The 19,418-nt window shown below is 48.6% G+C and overlaps 1 protein-coding gene across 1 annotated transcript in view; it reads right to left on the reverse strand.

Moving 5' to 3' along the window:
- PEPD (peptidase D) overlaps positions 1 to 19,418 on the reverse strand; it is a 137,814-nt gene that overhangs the window by 87,412 nt on the left and 30,984 nt on the right. The window contains 2 exon segments of the mRNA NM_001133693.2: positions 6,778 to 6,822; positions 18,740 to 18,801. Coding sequence (NP_001127165.1) covers positions 6,778 to 6,822; positions 18,740 to 18,801 — 107 coding nt within the window.

Below are 19,418 nucleotides of genomic sequence, written 5' to 3' on the forward strand. Positions count from 1 at the left end.
TACGACACTCTGGGCCTGAAGTCTCGCCCAGGCGCCAGGCATAGAGGGATGCATCCCAGCCTGGCCTGGTTATCTCACAGCACAAACACCGGAAACTGTTTTTAAGATGACTGCAGAAAAGAACGGGATTTTCCAGCATTCTGCACAGTTTCTCCCTGTCTTCAGGAGGAATGCACCACCCTGAATATGATGAGCCCATTTCCAGTGTTCTTGAGCATGAACAGACGAGGACAAAAGGGTGCCCCAGCCTCCATGGGTCCACCGGCCCCTGGAGCGAGAGATGCATGGTCACACTCAGTCCCAGCCTTGTCTGCCCCAGGGGATGTGTGGAGTGGTTGTTAGAAGTATGATCTACAAGGCTGACAGCCCCATGAGAGGACAAAGGCCACCTCCTCCAGGAAGCAACAGAGAATCATGGCTCAGGACAGGATGACAAAGATGCCACCTAAGAAGTCTGAGCAGGCCAGGCATGGTGGCTCTCACTTGTAATCCCGGCACTTTGGGAGGCCAAGGCTAGAGGATCTCAGGCCAAGGCTGAGTGCAGGAATTCAAGGCCAGCCTGGGCAACACAGTGATAACCTGTGTCTACAAAACATTAAAAAATCAGCCAGATGGCCAGACACAATGGCTCATGCCTGTAATCCCGGCACTTTGGGAGGCTGAGGCAGGCGGATCACCTGAGGTCGGAAGTTGAAGACCAGCCTGACCAACATGGAGGAACCCTATCTCTACTAAAAATACAAAATTAGCCGGGCGTGGTGGCACATGCCTGTAATCCCAGCTACTCGGGAGGCTGAGGCAGAAGAGTCGCTTGAACCTGGGAGGCGGAAGTTGCAGTGAGCCAAGATCGCGCCATTGCACTCCAGCCTGGGCAATAAGAGCGAAACTCCATCTCAAAAAAAAAAAAAAAAAAAATCAGCTAGGCATGGTGGTGTGCACCTGTAGTCTCAGCTACTCAGGAGGCTGAGGTGGGAGGATGACTTGAGCCTGGGAGTCCGAGGTTGCAGTGAGCCATGATTACAACACAGCATTGTGGCCTGGGCAAGAGCATAAGACCCTGTCTCTAAAAAGAGGACTTTGGGCAGAAGTCAGCTCAGGCTCTTTGGCCAGGAAAAAACGTGCCAGGAGATGTGGGCACTGCACAGCCTCACAGAGAGTCCCCAGCTCATGGCCATGCTGTGGGCATCAGCATGCCTGGAGGCTGCTCAAACAGACAGGGAGGCTGGGAGGCAAAGTCTCCTACCCCATGTAGGCCTGCTCTCCTGCTACAGACCTAAAATCACAAAAACTAGACGAGGCAAAGATGTACTTGTGCAATCTTATTTTTTTCCTTAAACATTCATAAGTCACAGCACTGCCTCTGAGCATTAAACCCTGAATTAAGACATCAATTAACTGAGGTCTAAACACTCCACTGATTAAAATAGTAGTGAGACAAGGATGAAGGATTTCCAAAATCAGCCTCTAAGCATCAAAGTGCCACTGTGTTGAAGGAAACTCATTTAAAGGGCCAGGAATTCCATCTCTCCTGGAGATGGATGTGCAGGGAATGATTGGAGCCAGGTGGGCGGGAATTCAACACGGCTGAACCCCCAACAACTATCCCTCCCACACTCTGTGACCCAGTGATGCAAAGGATAAGGGAAGGACAGAAAGAAAAGAGCTGGTTGGAATTACATATCCTCCGGGGGATCAATCAATAAGTCCTCTCCAAGAAACCAGAGCCATGAAGAAAATGATGGTTTAGCTCAGCTGTGAGATGAGTGTGCCTGAAACCTAGCCAGGGACGGGCAGACGTGGGGCAGAGGTCCACCTCCATGCTGGACCAGGGCCTGGCCACGCCTTTCCTTCTGTCTGATGCTCCCACATCCGTCTCCCGCCTCCTGGCGCGCAGTGACTCAAGTTCTCACTCTCCCCTAGGAGTCCCACTTCCCATGTGGCTTTCTTGCTGGCGTGGGGTTAAATGCCTATTCATGAGGACACAAAGATGAGCAACGCTACTGGAATGCTTTTCACAGACACACCGAGAATTTAGGTCATCATCTACGTATCTTTTCTAATTTGGGACATGTTACCCAGGATGTAGAATCCTGGGGCACGTCTACCTGTGAACCAACCACAGCTTCCCATCTCCTGTGCACACAGAGAGGCCGGGGAGCAGAAATAGACACGTTACCCACCGCCTGATTAATGCATGCAGGACACTTTTCGTTCTGTGTAATTAACAGCTCTAAAACCGGCGGATGACTCAATTTAACACAGTCTCGCTTAAAACCCAAGAAGGCACACGGCAATTGCTGACACGCCTGCTCTCCCCTGACGCTTCCAGAGGTACTTAACCGAAACCCAAGGCACTGAGCTATCAGGTGGTATGAAAGCATCTCCTTTTATTTCCCACCTTGCCTTCAGATCAATTTAATCATCTGCAAAACAGTAAAGCAGAACCACAGCCTAAATTATGGAAGTAAGATGCCTGCTCTTTTGAAGTTTCAACTTTTGACCTTCACATTCAAACTGCACTACCCAGCACAAGAAAAGAAATTATCCAGTTATGATCTCATGTTTGTGGGGAAGAGTATGATTAGAGAGGAATTTACAGGAAATCAAAAATGCGCTCCTTGAGAGAATGGAAAACAATAAAACAGTCACAGGAAGGAAATGAATGACAGCCAAACAAAAATGAGAAAGCGAGTTTGCCGGTGCTAGGAGAGGCTGCTTGCTGCCTTCCAATCAGACAGGCTCCGGAGGAACCCTGTGTCCCCAGCCAAGCTGCTAGCAGGAGCTGGGGTGCACATGGGTGCCAAGGAAGCCAAGCATCTGCCCCCTGGTCCTCGACCCTACTATACCCTGGCCCCAGCACAAGACCATTCCAAGGGCGCTGGACCGCATGTTCAGTGGGACCAGCAGTGAGCTGGGAGGATGACTGACACTCAGGGAGCCCCACCCCACGGGTGCCCCCTCAGAGTTGCAAGGAGCAGTGCAAGAGCCTGGGATCAACAGTCTAGGCTCAACTGGCATTTTCTTGGGCAAGTCACTAACTTCCCTGTGCCACAGTTTCTTCATCTGTAGCATGGAAATAACTAGAACACTTACCCAATACACGACAAATAAAATATCTTTAAATACAGTGACATGTGTTAAGTGCTTAGCACAACACCTTGTACACGTGGAGTCTCAACAGGTGACAGTCAGTGTTATCAAGATGTGCCAGGCTGCAGCCTGGCTAACATGGTGAAACCCCATCTCTACTAAAAATGCAAAAAGTAGCTGGGCATGGTGGTGCGTACCTGTAGTGGGGAGGCGGGGACTGAGGCACAAGAATCACGTGAACCCGGGAGGTGGAGGTTGCAGTGAGCCAAGATCATGCCACTGTACTCCAGCCTGGGCGACAGAGCAAGACTCCATCTCAAAAAAAAAAAAAAAAAAAAAAAAAAAGTGCCAGGCTGGGTGCGGTGGCTCACGCCTATAATCCCAACACTTTGGGAGGCTGAGGTAGGAGGATCTCTTAAGGCCAGGAGTTTGAGGCCAGCCTGGGCAACACAGGATACCCCATCTCTACAAAATACAGAAAAATTAGCTGGGTGTGGTGGCGTGTACCTGGAGTCACAGCTACTTGGAATGCTGAGGTGGGAGGATCGCCTGAGCCCAGGAGGTCAAGGCTGCAGCAAGCTACAATCATGCCACTGTACTCCAGCCTGAGAGACAAAGTGAGATCCTGTCTCTTAAAAAAAAAAAAAAAAAAGACATGCCAGCCCTTGACTTATACTCTCATTCAATCTTTGAGCCTACTTTGCAGGTGAGGAAACTGAGGCTGGGTGAATCTTCACATTCGTACCATGAGTTAGGTTTCACCACATCTCCGTTTTACAGATCAAGAAGCTGAGGCTCAGAAAAGTCAAGTGATTTCCTGAGCGGGGAGGAGATGGGGCTAGAATTCACATGTGCCCGAGCTGATGGTTTCCTGTTGTCCCCATGACCCTCCCACAGAGAGAGGGCGGTGAAGGCATTCAAGATCTAAGGGCAAAAGATGCGTCCCTGAGTTGTAATCTAACATCATGGAAAGCCCACCCATTCCTGTTAATAAAGGACTGCCCGCTGCCCCACACAGCATCCTTTCTTCAGTGACCCAGGGAGTGTGATGATCATGACTACAGTGGACCCACCGAGAGCGACTGGGACCCGGGCTATTAAAACATACCCCTGAGCAGCAGGGACGATGTGACATTTCTAAAATGGTTCTACTGCCATCAACTTTCTGCTGCTTGCTTTAATAAAGTTGGGAGGTATGCTTACGAACGCGGGCTCGACCTCAAAGCCTCGAAAATGTCACTTGAATTAAAGCATGCTTCTTTGAAAGTGATGAATTAATGACTTATCCCTTAGGAGATGGCAGGAGTACAGGACCCAGCCGTGGTCTCCAAGGCACCCAAGCTGTAAGTGACCACAAGGGAATGTCCCATGTGAGGCAGTGTAAGTGGACATGGCCCATTCTAAGTACCCAGGATTTATTCTTCTGCCAAATGGGGGCTACAGATAGGACAGGCTCTCTGGTTTCTCTTCAGATCCTATGAATCTTTTGCCTTTTACAGACAAGTCAGGCATTTGTTACTTTATTTTTCTGAGACAAGGTCTCACTCTGTCACTCGGGCTGGAGTATGGTAGCATAATCATGGCTCACTGCAGCCTCAACCTCCTGGGCTCAAGCGATCCTCCTGCCTCAGCCTCCCAAGAAGCTAGGACTATAGGAGTCCAACGCCGTGTTCGGCTAATTTTTTAAAATTTTGTTTTTGTAGAGACGGGATCTCTCTACGTTGCTCAGGCTGGTCTCAAACTCCTGGCCTCAAGTGATTCTCTTGTGTTGGTCTCCCAAAGTGCTGGGATTACAGGCGTGAGCCACCAGCTTGGCTTTGTTACTTTATAAAAACAAGAGGTGGCTGTGAACTTGAAGAACACCAGCCCTGTCTTCACAGAGTGTGGCTGTGAGGGGCGTCGGACCCACTGGCCTCTAACCCTGAGGGTCAGTATTAGCGCCTGTCATCAGCCCTCAGTTCTCCACCCCCAGCTCAGCCCTCTCTCCCACTGGCACCTACCTCAGACTCAACACACCCCAAGTCCCAGGTCTGCCCCGGTATCTGGCCCTCCCAGTTGTCCCCATCTCAGTGACACACCACCTAGCTGTGGGACAAAAACCTGGAGTCACCTTCAACTCTGCCCTTCACTCACGCATCATAACCAGTCCCTCCCAGGAGCTTTCCCTCTTGACTGCGGCTTCACCACTCAGATCTGTCCTGCCACGGCCCTCCACTGCCAGCTGGACCCCTGCAACGGCCTCCTAACTTGCCACCTGTTCCCACACTTGCCCTACAGCTGGGTCTCTAGTCTGAGGCCAAAATGATTTCTTATTCTTTATTTTTTTTGAGACGGAGTCTTGCTCTGTCGCCCAGGCTGGAGTGCAGTGGCGCGATCTTGGCTCACTGCAACCTCCGCCTCCCGGGTTCACGTCATTCTCCTGCCTCAGTCTCCCTAAGAGCTGGGACTACAGGCGCCTGCCACCATGCCCTGCTAATTTTTGGTATTTTTAGTAGAGATGGGGTTTCACTGTGTTAGCCAGGATGGTCTCGATCTCCTGACCTCGTGACCACCCACCTTGGCCTCCCAAAGTGTTGGGATTATAGGCGTGAGCCACCGCGCCCGGCCCAAAATGATTTTTTAAATGCAAACCCAATTCTACCATTCTCCCGCTTAAACCCTTCAGGGGTTTCCTGTGTTTCCCATTCCTCCCAAGAAAAAGTCAAAACAGACACCAAGGCCCACCCAGCCACTGCCTGTCTCTCCAACTGTTCTCGGGCTCTGCTCCCTGGCTCCGCACTGGCCACACAAAACCACCACCCTTTCTCTTGTTTCTGTGAATGAGTGGTCCCTTCGCCTAGGTCACTCTCTCCTACTCCTTTTTCCACAGCCGATGCCCATTCATCTTTCAGGACACCTCCTTGGTCCCAAGCTCTAAGATGAGGCAAGTCAGAGCTCCCAGCTAGATGGGAAAGAAAATGTGATCATACAGACTTAGGGTCATATGTGAGAAGGCTACACATCTCCTAGGCAAGTGATGACGTGGCAAAGGCCTGGCCTTGCCTCTCTTCTACATTCTCAGTAAGTGCAGCCATCCATCAACGAAAAAATGCCTTGTGGCTGTCAAAGAGCAATGCGATGGCTTAGGAAGAAAACTGGTGGCACATTGGGATGGGAGGGCCACCTCCAGGGCCCACAGAGGTGGCGCCCAGCATAAGACAGCTCACTTTATAGGCAGCTAGTAGAAGCCAGTTGTGCAGCAGGTAAGGGCTAACAGTATCACCATGGGAAGGAAGAAGGTAACAGAAGAATGTGTAGAACAGAATGCCACCTTTGTCGAGACATATGCGTGACATGTTTACCTTTCTGGCAATGGGATTATGTGTTATGTTTATTTCTGCCCTTTTCACTATCTACCTCGTGCTGGAGCTATCTAAGTTTGGTTTACTTATAGTAGGAGTTTTTGTAAGATTGCAAATAAGCGAAATAAGTTTAATTGATGTTTAAGTGACTCATGCCCTTTCAAAAAAAGTACAGCCAGTCAACCAACAACAAAGAACAAGCAAAACAGAAAAGGCTATGAGAGAAGGTTCTGGGAATCTGCTTTCTGAGGGGCTCTCTGAGATGGTGTGGGCAGGAACAACAGGGCATTCCATTCCCAAGAGACGAGCCCAACAAACAGGCAAGGTGACCACAGGCCATACTCACCACTCAACGATCTCTGGGTGAAGAATGGTGTTGTTGACTTCGAACCTGTAGGGCAAAAAGAAATCAAGCCCATTAATCCAATGGTCTATCATGTCCCAGCAAGAACTACCTTATTCAAGACATGCACACATGATGAAGAGAGGGTCCCACACTTTAATTTCATGACTTCCTGACCTACAAAAGGCCTGTTGATCCCTTCCTGCAGCAGACCTGGCAGCCTGGGCCATGTCCTTCAAATGCAGTCAGTTGGAGAGCAAGCTTTACGACTACAAAACACCAGCCCCGATCCCCACTAGGCAGACAGCATAGTCTCTTGTGTCAAGTATATCAAAATACACACAATAGGAGTACCAGAAGGAAAGAATGCAGAGAAAGCAAAACCCTCACCAATTTGATGAAAAACATTAATCTACATATCCATAAAGCTCCATGAACTCCAAGCAGGATAAATTCAAAGATATCCACACCTAGACACACCATAATCAAACTGTCAAAAAAAGTATCTTGAAAGCAGCAAGAGAAAAGTATTAACAATTCATCACTTACAAGGGATCCTCAATTAGATTAATAGCTGATTTCTCATCAAAACCTATGGTGAACAGAAGGCAGTGGGATGACATTTAAAGCGCTGAAAGATTAAAAAAAAAGTCCACCAAGAATTCTATATCCAGCAAAGCCATTATTAAAAAATGAGGGAGAACTAAAACATCCTGGATAAGCAAAACCCAAGAGAATTTATCACTAGCAGACCTACCCTGAAAGAAAAACCAAAGGGAATTGTTTCAACTAAATTGAAAAGGTACTGCAGAGTAACTTGAATCCACATGAAGAGAAAGAGAGCACTGGCAATGGTAACCATATAGATAAATATAAAGACAGTATAAATGTATTTTTTGTTTGTAACTCCTTTTCTCTCCTGACTTAAAAGACAACTGAATAAAGCAATAATTGTAAATCTGTACTGATAAGTACAAAATGAATAAAGACGCAATCCACATGCAATAACAGCACAAAAGAGAAAGAGGAAAAGGAGACATATGGGGGCAAGCTTTTGCATGCTATTTAAATTAAGTTGACATTAATGCAAACTAGATTTTCAAGTTTAAGTAGTCAATTGTAATCCCCACAATCATTAAGAAAATAGCTAAAACACACAGAAAAGGAAATAAGAAAAAAACCAAAATGTTACAATAAAAAAAAATCAAACACAAAAAAAATGTAATGGAGAAAGTGAGGAACAAAAATGTTATAAGACATATAGAAAACTAATTTTAAAATGGTAGAGTTTTTCCTTATCATAATTACTTTAGATGTAAATGGATTAAATTATCCGATTACAAGGCAAGGATTGGCAGAATGAATTTTTTTTTTTTAATTTTAAGTTCAGGGGTACAGGTGCAGGTTTCTCATACAGGTAAACTTGTGTCATGGGGCTTTGCTGTACAGATTATTCTGCCACCTAGGTATTACGTCTAGTGCCCATTAGTTATTTTGTTTTTTTTCCTGATCCTCTTCCTCCTCCTACCCTCCACTTTCCAATAGGCCACAGTGTACGTTGTTCCCCTCTTTGTGTCCATGTGTTCTCATCATTTTAGCTCCCACTTGTGAGAACATGTGACATTTGGTTTTCTGTTCCTGCATTAGTTTGCTGAGGACAACAGCCTCCAGCTCCATCCATGTTCTTGCAAAGGACATGATCTCATTCATTTTTATGGTTGCATAGTATTCCATGGTGTATACCATACCACATTTTCTTTATCCAGTCTACCATTGATGGACATTTAGGTTGATTCCATGTGCTTGCTATTGTGAATAGTGCTGCAGCGAACATACACATGCATGTGTTGTTATAACAGAACAATTTATATTCCTTTGGGTGTATACTCAGTTATGGGATTGCTGGGTCGAATGATATTTCTGTTTTTAGGTCTTTGCGGAATTGCCACGCTGTCTTCCACAATGGTTTAACTAATTTACACTCCCACCACCAGTGTGTAAGTGTTCCTTTTTCTCTGCAACCTTGCCAGCATCTGTTATTTTTTGACTTTTTAATAAAAGCCAGACAGAATGATTTTTTAAAATATGATCCAACTATATGCTCTAAAGAGACACACTTTAGATTCAAAGACACAAATAGGTTGAAAGTAAAAGGATGAGAAACAATATGCTACACAAACAGAAACGAAAATGGAACTAGAATGGCTATACTAACATCAGACAAAATAAGCCCTAAGATACAAAGTTTTACTAAAGACAAAAAAGGACATTTTATGATAATTAGGTCAATCCACAAAGAAGATAAAACAATTACAAATATATGCACATAATAGAGCCCTAAGATATATGTATCAAAAACTAACAAAATTGGAGAGAGAAACTGACAATAGTTGGAGACGTCAATAATCTACTTTCGGTAATGAATAAAACAATTAGAAGATTAAAAAGGAAACAGAAGACCTGAACAAAAACACGGTGGCTCACGCCTGTAATTGCAGCACTTTGGGAGGCCGAGGTGGGTGGATCACAAGGTCAGGAGATCGAGACCATCCTGGCCAATATGGTGAAAACCCGTCTCTACTAAAAACACAAAAATTAGTGGAGTATGGTGGTGGGCGCCTGTAATCCCAGCTACTCAGTAGGCTGAGGCAAGAGAATTGCTTGAACCGAGGAGGTGGAGATTGCAGTGAGCCAAGATCGCGCCACTGCACTCCAGCCTGATGACAGAGCAAAACTCCGTTTCAAAAAAATATATATATATATATAGCGTGTGTGTGTGTGTATATATATCAAATAGACCTAACAGGTACCTCTAACATACTCAGCCAATAGCAGTAGAATAGACATTTTCTCAAGTGCACATGGATCATTCTCCAGGATACACTTTATGTTAGGTCACAAAACAAGTTCCAATACATTTCAAAAGACCGAAATCACACTAAGCATGCCCTCTGACCACAATGGAATGAAATAAGAAATCAGTAACATAAGGAAAATAGAAAATTGACAAATATGTAGAAATTAAACAGTAGACTCCTAAGTAACCAATGGATCACATATCAAACCTTACAAAGGAATGAAAAAGGGGGAAATTACTACTGACTTTACAGAAATAGAAAAGTTTATAAGGGAATATTATAAATAACATATAGTAACAAATTGGATAACTGATTTGAAACAAATCCGTAAAGACACAAACTATTACATTGATATAAGAAATAGAAAATCTAGGCTGGGCGCAGTGGCTCATGCCTGTAATCCCAGCACTTTGGGAGGCTAAGGCAGGCAGATCACCTGAGGTCATGAGTTCAAGACCAGCCTGGCCAACATGGCAAAACCCCATCTCTACTGAAAATACAAAAATTAGCTGGGCGTGGTGGCTTGTGCCTGTAGTCCCAGCTACTCGGGAGGCTGAGGCAGGAGAATTGCTTGAACCCAGGAGGCTGAGCATGCAGTGAGCCGAGATCGTGCCATTGCACTCCAGCCTGGGTGACAAGAGTGAAACTCCATCTCAAAAAAAAAAAAAAAAAAAAAGAAATAGAAAATCTAAACAGACCTTAACAAGAGATCAAATTTGTAATAAAAAACTTCTCATAAAGAAAAGCCCAGGACCAAATGTCTTCTATGAAATGAATAGAAATTCTATCAAATGTTTAAACAATTAACACTAATCTTCATAAACTCTTACCAGAAAAGGGCCAGGTGCAGTGGCTCACGCCTGTAATCCCAGCATTCTGGGAGGCACAGGTGGGAGGATGGCTTGAGGTCAGGAGTTCAAGACCAGCCTGGCCAACACGGCAAAACCCCATCTCTACTAAAAACAAAAAAAATTAGCCCAGCATGATGGTGCGCACCTGTAATCCCAGCTACTTGGGAGGCTGAGGCATGAGAATCACATGGACCCAGGAGGCGGAGGTGCAGTGAGCTGAGATCACACCACTGCACTCCAGCCTGGGAGACAGAGAGAGACCCCATCTCAAAACCAACAAACAAATAAACAACAACAACAAACAAAAACAGAAAAGGAGGCAATACTTTTCAACCATTCTACAAGGTCAGTATTACCTTGATGCTAAGTTAGACAAAGACACCTTAAGAAAAAAAAACTACACACCCAAATTCCTTGCGAATAGAGACAGAAAAATTTTTCAACAAAACACTAGCAAACAGAATCCAGCAACATATAAAAAGGATATGTATACATCATGACCAAGTGGGATTTTTTCCCAGGAATACGAGATTCCTTCAACATACAAAAATAAATCAATGTAACACATCAATCATATTCATAGAACACATAACAAAACCATATGCTTATATAAATAGATGGAGAAAAATAAACTGATAAAATCAAACACCTTTTCATAATAAACACTCAATGAACTAGGGAGGGAAGGGAACTTCTTCAACTTGATAAAGAGCATCTACAAAAAACCCCCTCAACTAACATCATAGCATACTGAATGGTAAAAGACTAAAAGCTTTCCCCTAAGATGAGGAACAATGCAAGCATGTCTGCTGTCTCCAACTCTATTCAACCCTGTACTGGAGGTTCTAGCCAAGGCAAACAGGCAAGAAAAGACATGAAAGACATCCAGATGACCCTGCAATTCCACTTCTAGGTATATACCCAAGGGAACTGAAAGCATATGTTCACCAAGAAGTGTGACATCTATGCTCATAGCAGCATTACTCAGAACAGCCAAAAGTTGGAAGCAACCCAGGTGTCCACCAACTGATGAATGGACAAACGAAATGTGGTATGTATCCATAGAAAAAAATATTTTTCAGCCATAAAATAAAGTAGTAGTGACAGAATAAGCAAGCAGGGAAATCAGGAAAGATATAGAAGATATAAACAATAAATTAACCAACTTGACGTAATTGACATATATAGAACACTATGGCCCATAACTGCAGAATACATGCTTTCTTTAAGTGTATGCGAAAACATTTATCATAATGGTCACGTGCTGGAAGTTTCAACATATTTTAAAGGGCTGAGATGCAGAGAACATTCATTAATCACAGTAGAATTAAATGAGAAATCAAAAAGTATCCATGGTTCAAAGATAAAAATACAATGAAATTAGAAAATAACAATATGAAATATCATAACCTGTGAGAAATGCAGCTAAAGCAGTGCTTACAGGAAAACTCACAGCTCTAAACATACACAGCAGAAAAGAACACTGAAAATCAGTGATCTAAACTTCCATCCTAAGAATGCCCCTTGAAGAAAGCAATGAAATAAAAAGGAAACATATAAGAAAAATCTACAAAGCCAAAAGCTGCTCTTCGATAAGATGAACATCATTGAAAAGGTGACCCCAGGAGACAAAAGGATCAGGTCAGAGCACATTTCTGACACAAGAGAACTATGTGTGACCCAGAGCTCAAGCTGGAGAACAAGGTAGCCTAGCACAAGCTATAGGCCTCAGCAGAGAAGCCTCGGCAAGACTTCAACTCTCTGGATTCCGAGACCTGCTCCTCAGCCAGGTGTGGTGGCTCACACCTGTAATCCCAACAGTTTGGGAGGCCAAGGCAGAAAGATCACTTGAGCCGAGGTGTTCAAGACCAGCCTGGGCAATGCGGCGAGACTTTGTCTCTACAAAAAATTTAAAAATTATCTGGGTGTGTTGGCGCACACCTATAGTCCCAGCTGTTCAGAAGGCTGAGGTGGGAAGATCACTTGAGCCCAGGAGGTTGAGGCTATAGTGATTCATGATTGCGCCACTGTACTCCAGCAGCCTGGGCAAGAGTGACACCCTGTCTCTTTAAAAAAGAAAAAAGACCTGCCCCATCTTAGGGAAGGATAGCACACACAAGCACATGCAGGGTCGCGACCTCCTGTCCTCCTGAAAGCCAGGGACCCTCCATGGCTTCGTTAATGGTGTTGAAAACACCTATGTAATGCCATGGTTGTGAGGCCAGCAGCCCTTCTAGCTGAACCAACTGAAGAGGGGCAGGGACAGGGGATAGAAGAGAGAAGTGGGTAACAGCAGACTGAGAGGATTCCAGATCTCTGAAGCTTTCAGGATCCTTAACTATACAAACAGAACTATATGATTCAAAGTCAACCTAAATGTTGTGGAATCAAAGGCTTACTTATGAAATATCAAAGAGACTACGGGCAGCCAGTGTGGTTCAGAGTGAAGAACAGGGCAGCAGGTGACATAAATCAAAACTACAAAGTAGACTCTGGCTCCCACTGCACCAAATGCCACTTTGACCCTAGGAAAAGCAGTGGCCAATCTACTCAGCAGCCAAACACACCACCACCATTTCATTTTACTCAACGTACATACGCAGACACACCTGCACATGCACACAAGCAGCAAAGTGACCCAGCACAGAGTGACTCAGCACACAGACACAGATGCACACACGCAGACACACACAGACAGGCATATGCTTGGAAAAGAGGCACACACGGACCCACACAGCCATGTGCACAACAGGGGCATGCTCAGACACACATAGATAGACCCCACTGTATATGCACACACACAGATGTAGGCAGGCATGAACAGGAACACATACACACAAACACACACTAAGGCACAAGCTTAGGGGAATGCAGACACACAGACATACACATACTCAGACAGGCAAATACTTAAGACACACAAAAAGATCCACACCCTGATATACACACATACAGGTACACACAGACACAGATCAATGTATATACACAGACACACACAGACACACACACTCAGACACAAAAATATACTCAGAGAAACACAATCAGACACACACACGGAAGAATCCAAAAGACAAGGTTAACAGGTTGAACCCTGGATAACAAAATTCATATAGTTCTCGTTTTTGCCTCCATGCTGGTTAGCATTTTCTACAATGAGCATGTATTAATCGTGTAAAAGTATCAATGAAATCCCACTGGGCCTGTGAGGGTAGGCGTGCCCTGGAAGCAGAGTGTAATTTCCTGATGAGCTCTAAATGTGGGCTGGGAGATGAGAGGGCCAAAGCCCCTGTCCCAGGCCACTGGCTTCTTCCCTGGCATATCTCACCCAAAGATGAGGCAGCCCCTCCACTCTGCTCCCTGCCAAAGGGTTGGGTCAGGTTCTCACCTCTTGAGGGTCCCTCCCCTCACCGAGAACTCCATGGGTCACAATTAGAAAGCCAATCCTGGCCGGGCGTGGTGGCTCGCACCTGTAATCCCAGCACTTTGGGAGGCCGAGGCAGGTGAATCACCTGAGGTCAGGAGCTCGAGACCAGCCTGGCCAACATGGTGAACGCTGTCTCTACTAAAAATAAAAAAATTAGCCACGTGTGGTGGTGCGTGCCTGTAATCCCAGCTACTTGGGAGGCTGAGGCAGGAGAATCATTGGAACCTGGGAGGTGGAGGTTGCAAAGAGCCGAGATCCTGCCACTGCACTCCAGCCTGGGTCACAGAGCAAGACTCTGTTTAAAAAAAAAAAAAGAAGCCAATCCTAAATATTAACTTGATATCCAAGTTAACAGTAACCAGAAAACCATGGTCCTCAAACCACAGATTGGTATTTTGCTGTAATCGTCAAGTTTTAATAATGTCCCTCTACTTCCTGGGTTTTAAAATTCACATCTTCGGATATTAATATTTCTGCATTAACAACCCCCAAATTCAGAATTTCATCTTTAACTGCTTGCTTAAACAGAATCAATTCGTTACCATTGTTTTCAAATATGCAAGGTGATCTAAGTAAATGCTGATAAGAAACACACTTAGCCTGAATAAGTGTATTTCTTACACTGATGTAAGAAATGTAAAATACCGACCATATTTCTTTCTCAGACAATGGCAGGAAACGGAGCCCCTGTCACTCGCTGCCCTGGCCCAGGGCTCCTGGGTACAGCTTCTGTCTGTCTGGGAGGCGACTGCCTTGTGCCAAGAAGACACCCCCGTTAAGGCATGGAAACTTGATGGACAGGCAGCCCTCAGCTCAGGCCACCTGGCCCCTGCCAACAATCCCCCCACAGACCATCTCTCCTTCATGGTCAGTCTCCCCCTCTCAGGAAAACCTGCCCTAATGTCTACCTCCTTAGATGTTTTCAGAGATCTACCATGTCTGTCTTTGCTCCCAGCCTTCAGGAGCCAAGTGTTCCGGGGAGCCTATCTTGCCATCCACAGGAAGAAGTCTCAAGTCTCTTGCTGCAGAGTTCCCCTCCCCACCTCAGCCCCCACTAGCCCCCAAACCAACCCCCCATCATGCCCCCCCCAGGACTTGGCAATGAGCACCCGACCCCATGCCCACACTCACCCCTCCTGCCAGAGCCCACAGCAAGGCCTGCTCTTCCCAAATCTTCCTCGGGACTGCTCCAATCAAGCCACACATGGAAATGCCGCCTAGGCCAGACCCCAAACTCACAAGGCCCTACAGACCATCCCGGCCTACGCCCTTCACGCTACTGTCATCACGCCGAGCCACACCACTAGGTGAGCCCAGGGGCCTCAGTCCACAGAGGGCTCCCTCTGGTCTCTCTGGCCGTGTGCATGCCCACCACCCTCAACCCACCTCTGCCCTGTCCCCTCTGCTCCTTGTCCTCTGCTGTCCCCATACCTCGAGACCCCACACACTCCTACTGCAGGCAGCAGGCGGCCTGGCCCTGATCTGGGGAGGTAGAGGGAGGTCTGAGACCAAGGCTGAGCCCAAATGGGACAGACCCCAGGCCAGGCACCCCGAGTAGCCACACCTGGAGGGGTCTTGGCCCAATCATCCAGCTGGACCAGGGCCCCAAGGGTATAGGCTGGGTGGACAGGTGGGGACCACTGTCTACCACAAGCTCCTCTTCCCTGCAGGCCAGGGGATAAGGGGAGCTGGGGGGGCCCATCAGGTAAAACCAAGAGGCCAAACCTGAACTTCTGTTAGAGGAGGAGGTCAATCGAAGCCCAAGGTGCAAGGTGCTGCAGAGACATTTAAAAGGGTCAAAAAGGACAATTCCAGGAAGAAGGAGCTTCATTAGAGCAGTGAGAGGCAACTGGGGCGGAAGCAGCTGCGTATTGGAGAGGAGGACGACAGCAAGATTCATCTTGCTTGGGAAACAGGCTATTAATATCCCAGCTAGCAGCTGGAGGTGCACCCGGCAGGCAGGGGAACGCGGTTGCTGAGCGGCTGCAGCTCTTGGGGACATGGTCTCTGCCCCGCCCGGCACAAAAGTGCCGGCAGCCTGGTTGAGTGGAATGCAGGGGGATGAGCTGCACCTGGACCCCAGGAATGCAGACAAGACTGTCCGCAGGGAAGCGGCTGGGAGCAGCTGGAAGCAGAGGCTGGGGCCCCATGTCAAGGCCCACGGCATGCAGGGTAGGGGGCACCAGCCAGAGCTCCTGCCTCAGTGAAGCAGCCCTGGTGGCAGTGAGGTGGAAGGCCCCGAGGGGAGAGACATGGGTGGATGGCCCCCGGCACGGGACAAGGAAGGGAGAGAGTAGAACAAGCAGGCCAGAGATGGCCACGAGGGTTCTCACCCGCTGCGCATTGCATCAGCCAAGTCAGAGACGTGGCCAGCAGCCCGATGCGTGGGTGCAGAAACTGACGCACCAGCACCCAGGGCGGGGGGCAGTGTCTCAGCACAGCCCCCAGCTGAGGGGCCGGGTGAGCACCCCCCAGTCAACCCCAGCCTGGCCTGGATCAGAGATTGGAGAGGTACCAGCCCGGTGCCTGGGGAGATGGTGCAAAAGTAACGCAGTCCCTGGCTCTCCAAAAAGTGTCCCAGTGGTGACAGCGTGGGGTGGGGAGTTTGCAGAGCACAGGCTCCTCTGGGCTCTTGGCAGGGGCCACAGGGACTGGGGGGCAACAGGGGACAGAGACTGGGATGAGAGGTCACACCTAGGAATCCTCCTGGGGGGTAGAACGAGGCCTTTGCTTCCTGACACTCACTGACAGTGATGACAGCCCTGGGGAAGCCCGGGACCCCACCTGCCTCCCTCGGGGAACCTCAAGGAGCAGCTGGCAGAGCTCTGCTTCAGGGGCCACATCTTGAGCTCCTGGATGGGAACCACACCCACCACACAGCTGCCAGACGTGGTCCAGGGGGGCTCAGCATTCTCTCTAGAGGAGGAGCAAGCAAAGCTCTCACCGCTGAGAAGGCCCTCGACTCACTGACATCTGGGAAACTGGGAATTGGTGATCCTGGAGCCCACCTGGCCCACCACACAGATGGGGAGACTGAGGCACAGAGGAGCAATGGGATTTGCTGGGGTTTGCATGGGGGCAACTGTCACTGAGCACCAGCTCTGTGCCAGGCTCCAGGTGAGCATGATCTCCTCCAGTGCCCACCACAAGCCCAGGCAGCACCAGGTTACACGTGGAGGAGCTGAGGGTCCCCCTGCTGCAGAGACCCAAACAGACGCCATAGAGAGGTTCCATGGCATGGTCGAGGAAAGGTGTGCAGGACACTGGAGACCCGGCACCAGGTAGTGCTGGGGGGATTCAGGGAGCCCCGGGCCTGGGACAGGCAGCAGCTGGCTGTGCCCATAGCCCCTCCGAGGGCCTGGGGGGCCTGGGGAGAGAGAGCAGCTCCATGGCCAGCATTTCAACAAGCTGGGCTAATTGCTGCCAGGCGTGGGAGGCGGGGCCACTTTGGGGAAACTCCCAGGAGGACATGGAGATCTGTGCAGTGAAAAAGCAAACCTACTACCCGCCCCTCCGCCTGCCCCACTGCTCTTAGCACACGGGGAGGTGGGAGGTGATACATATTCATGAGCTTATAATCCCTCCTTATCACCCCTACATCACACACAGAGATTCCAGCAGCTTGGGCTCATACATAATTATAAGGCGGTTCCTCCATCATTGCCTTGGTCCACCAGAGGACAACAGAAGACATGGGGGCTGCAGAGGATGCATGATAGGGGAGGGGCTGGGGATTCAGGTCCCGAAGTTGGGGCTGGGAGCTGCCCACTGTCCATGCGCAGCAGCCTCAAGCACAGGGGCCTTGTCTGCTATAGTATCAGCCAGCAATGCAGGCCACAGACCCCCAGGGCCAGTCACCAGCCAGTCCAGGGACCCAAGCATATCCAGCGGGCAGGGCTCTCCTGCCCTCTCCAGGCTCTCCTGGGGGCCGTGGGTGGGGGGTGACAAGCAGGGGAGGGGCTTCTTTCTCTGTGCCCAAGGTCTGTCCTCCTGCCTGGAGAGAAAAGGGGAACCGCTTCCCAAGCAGGGTTTGGAGGCTCAGCCTGGCGCTTTGTTAAGAGTGAGAAGAGGTTAAGGGGATCCTGCCTGGGATTAGGACAGCAGGGGACACAGGGGAGCTGCTGAGAGCCAGGTTAGAAGGGGTTAATGGCTGGGACTAAGAGAGGGGGCTTGGGACAGGCGCGATGTCTCACATCTGTAATCCCAGCAGTCTGGGAAGCCGAGGTGGGTGGATGACCTGAGGTCACGAGTTCGAGACAAGCCTGGCCAACATGGCAAAATCCCATCTCTACTGAAAATACAAAAATTAGCTGGGTATAGTGGCGGGTGCCTGTAATCCCAGCTACTCAGGAGGCTGAGGCAGGAGAATCACTTGAATCCGGGAGATGGAGGTTGCAGTGAGCCAAGATCGGGCGATTGCACTCCAGCCTGGGTGACGGAGCAAGACTCCATCTCAAAAAAAATAAAAAAATTTAAAAAAAGGAGGTGGTGGCTTGATGCACAGACCACAGGGGCTCACAGCAGATGTTTAGAGGGAAAACAGCCCCGCCTGTGCCTGCCCCTGCCCTTGCCCCTGCCCCTGCCCCTGCCCAGTGGCCAGGGCTGCCTGAGCACTTTCCTTATGGAGCAAACAGATACGGGGCACCTTTCCTTCAAGAAAAATCAAGGTGATTTTTGGCAAATTATGCTTCTACACATTTCCTCAAAATGCCCAAACTCCTTAAAAAGAAGTTTGCATAGTTCATGTCTTATTTGTAGACCGGGAAAGACCTGCTAGTGAAGGTGGGAGTGGGGGAGGGTAGGGAAAGAGTCCCTGGGGGCCCAGGACTCACTTGCTGATGCCGTCAAAGGAGGCCTCCCTGCAGACGCTGCCGCTGTCCGTGTTGACGCCACGCTGGGGAGAGAGAACACAGATGTGCCACATGGGGCCGCACGGCGCCCCAACAGCCTGCACCCCTGAGGCCTCCAGCCAGGCTCAGGACAGGTAAGAACAGGATCTCCTCCTGCCTTCCCCTGACAGATGAGCCACCCATCTGTCGGTGGCTCCAGGCCCGGCCCCAACACAAGGACAGCCCTGTTTGCTACCACTTGCCAAGTGGAGGAAGTGGGGGCCCCCCAAACTCTGCAGCATCCCAGCTGCACAGCAAGGCCTTCTCCATGGAGGTCAGAGCACCCTGCTGAAACCAGCCAGGCTGCCCAGGCACAGGCAAGGACCCGGGACCACTCCCACTACAAATCTCCTCTCCCCAGCCTGGTCCATCTTCCTTCTCCTGCACACACTCCCCACTAACTGTGTAACATCCGAAAGAGTCCTGTTGAACCCAGCCCTTCTGGGGAGGTGTGCAGGACCTGACTCTGGCAGGACTGCTGTGAAGCAGGGTGATAGCCCTCTCTTAACTCCAAGGAGATTCCAAATGGGGCTTGGACAGGAGTGGAGATAAAACAAGGGACTTGGAGAAAAATGGGCCCTCTCCAGAGAGGCAAGGCATTTTATTTTATTTATTTTACTTA

This window comes from Pongo abelii, chromosome 20, assembly GCF_028885655.2.
Source record: "Pongo abelii isolate AG06213 chromosome 20, NHGRI_mPonAbe1-v2.0_pri, whole genome shotgun sequence".
Taxonomy (NCBI): domain Eukaryota; kingdom Metazoa; phylum Chordata; class Mammalia; order Primates; family Hominidae; genus Pongo; species Pongo abelii.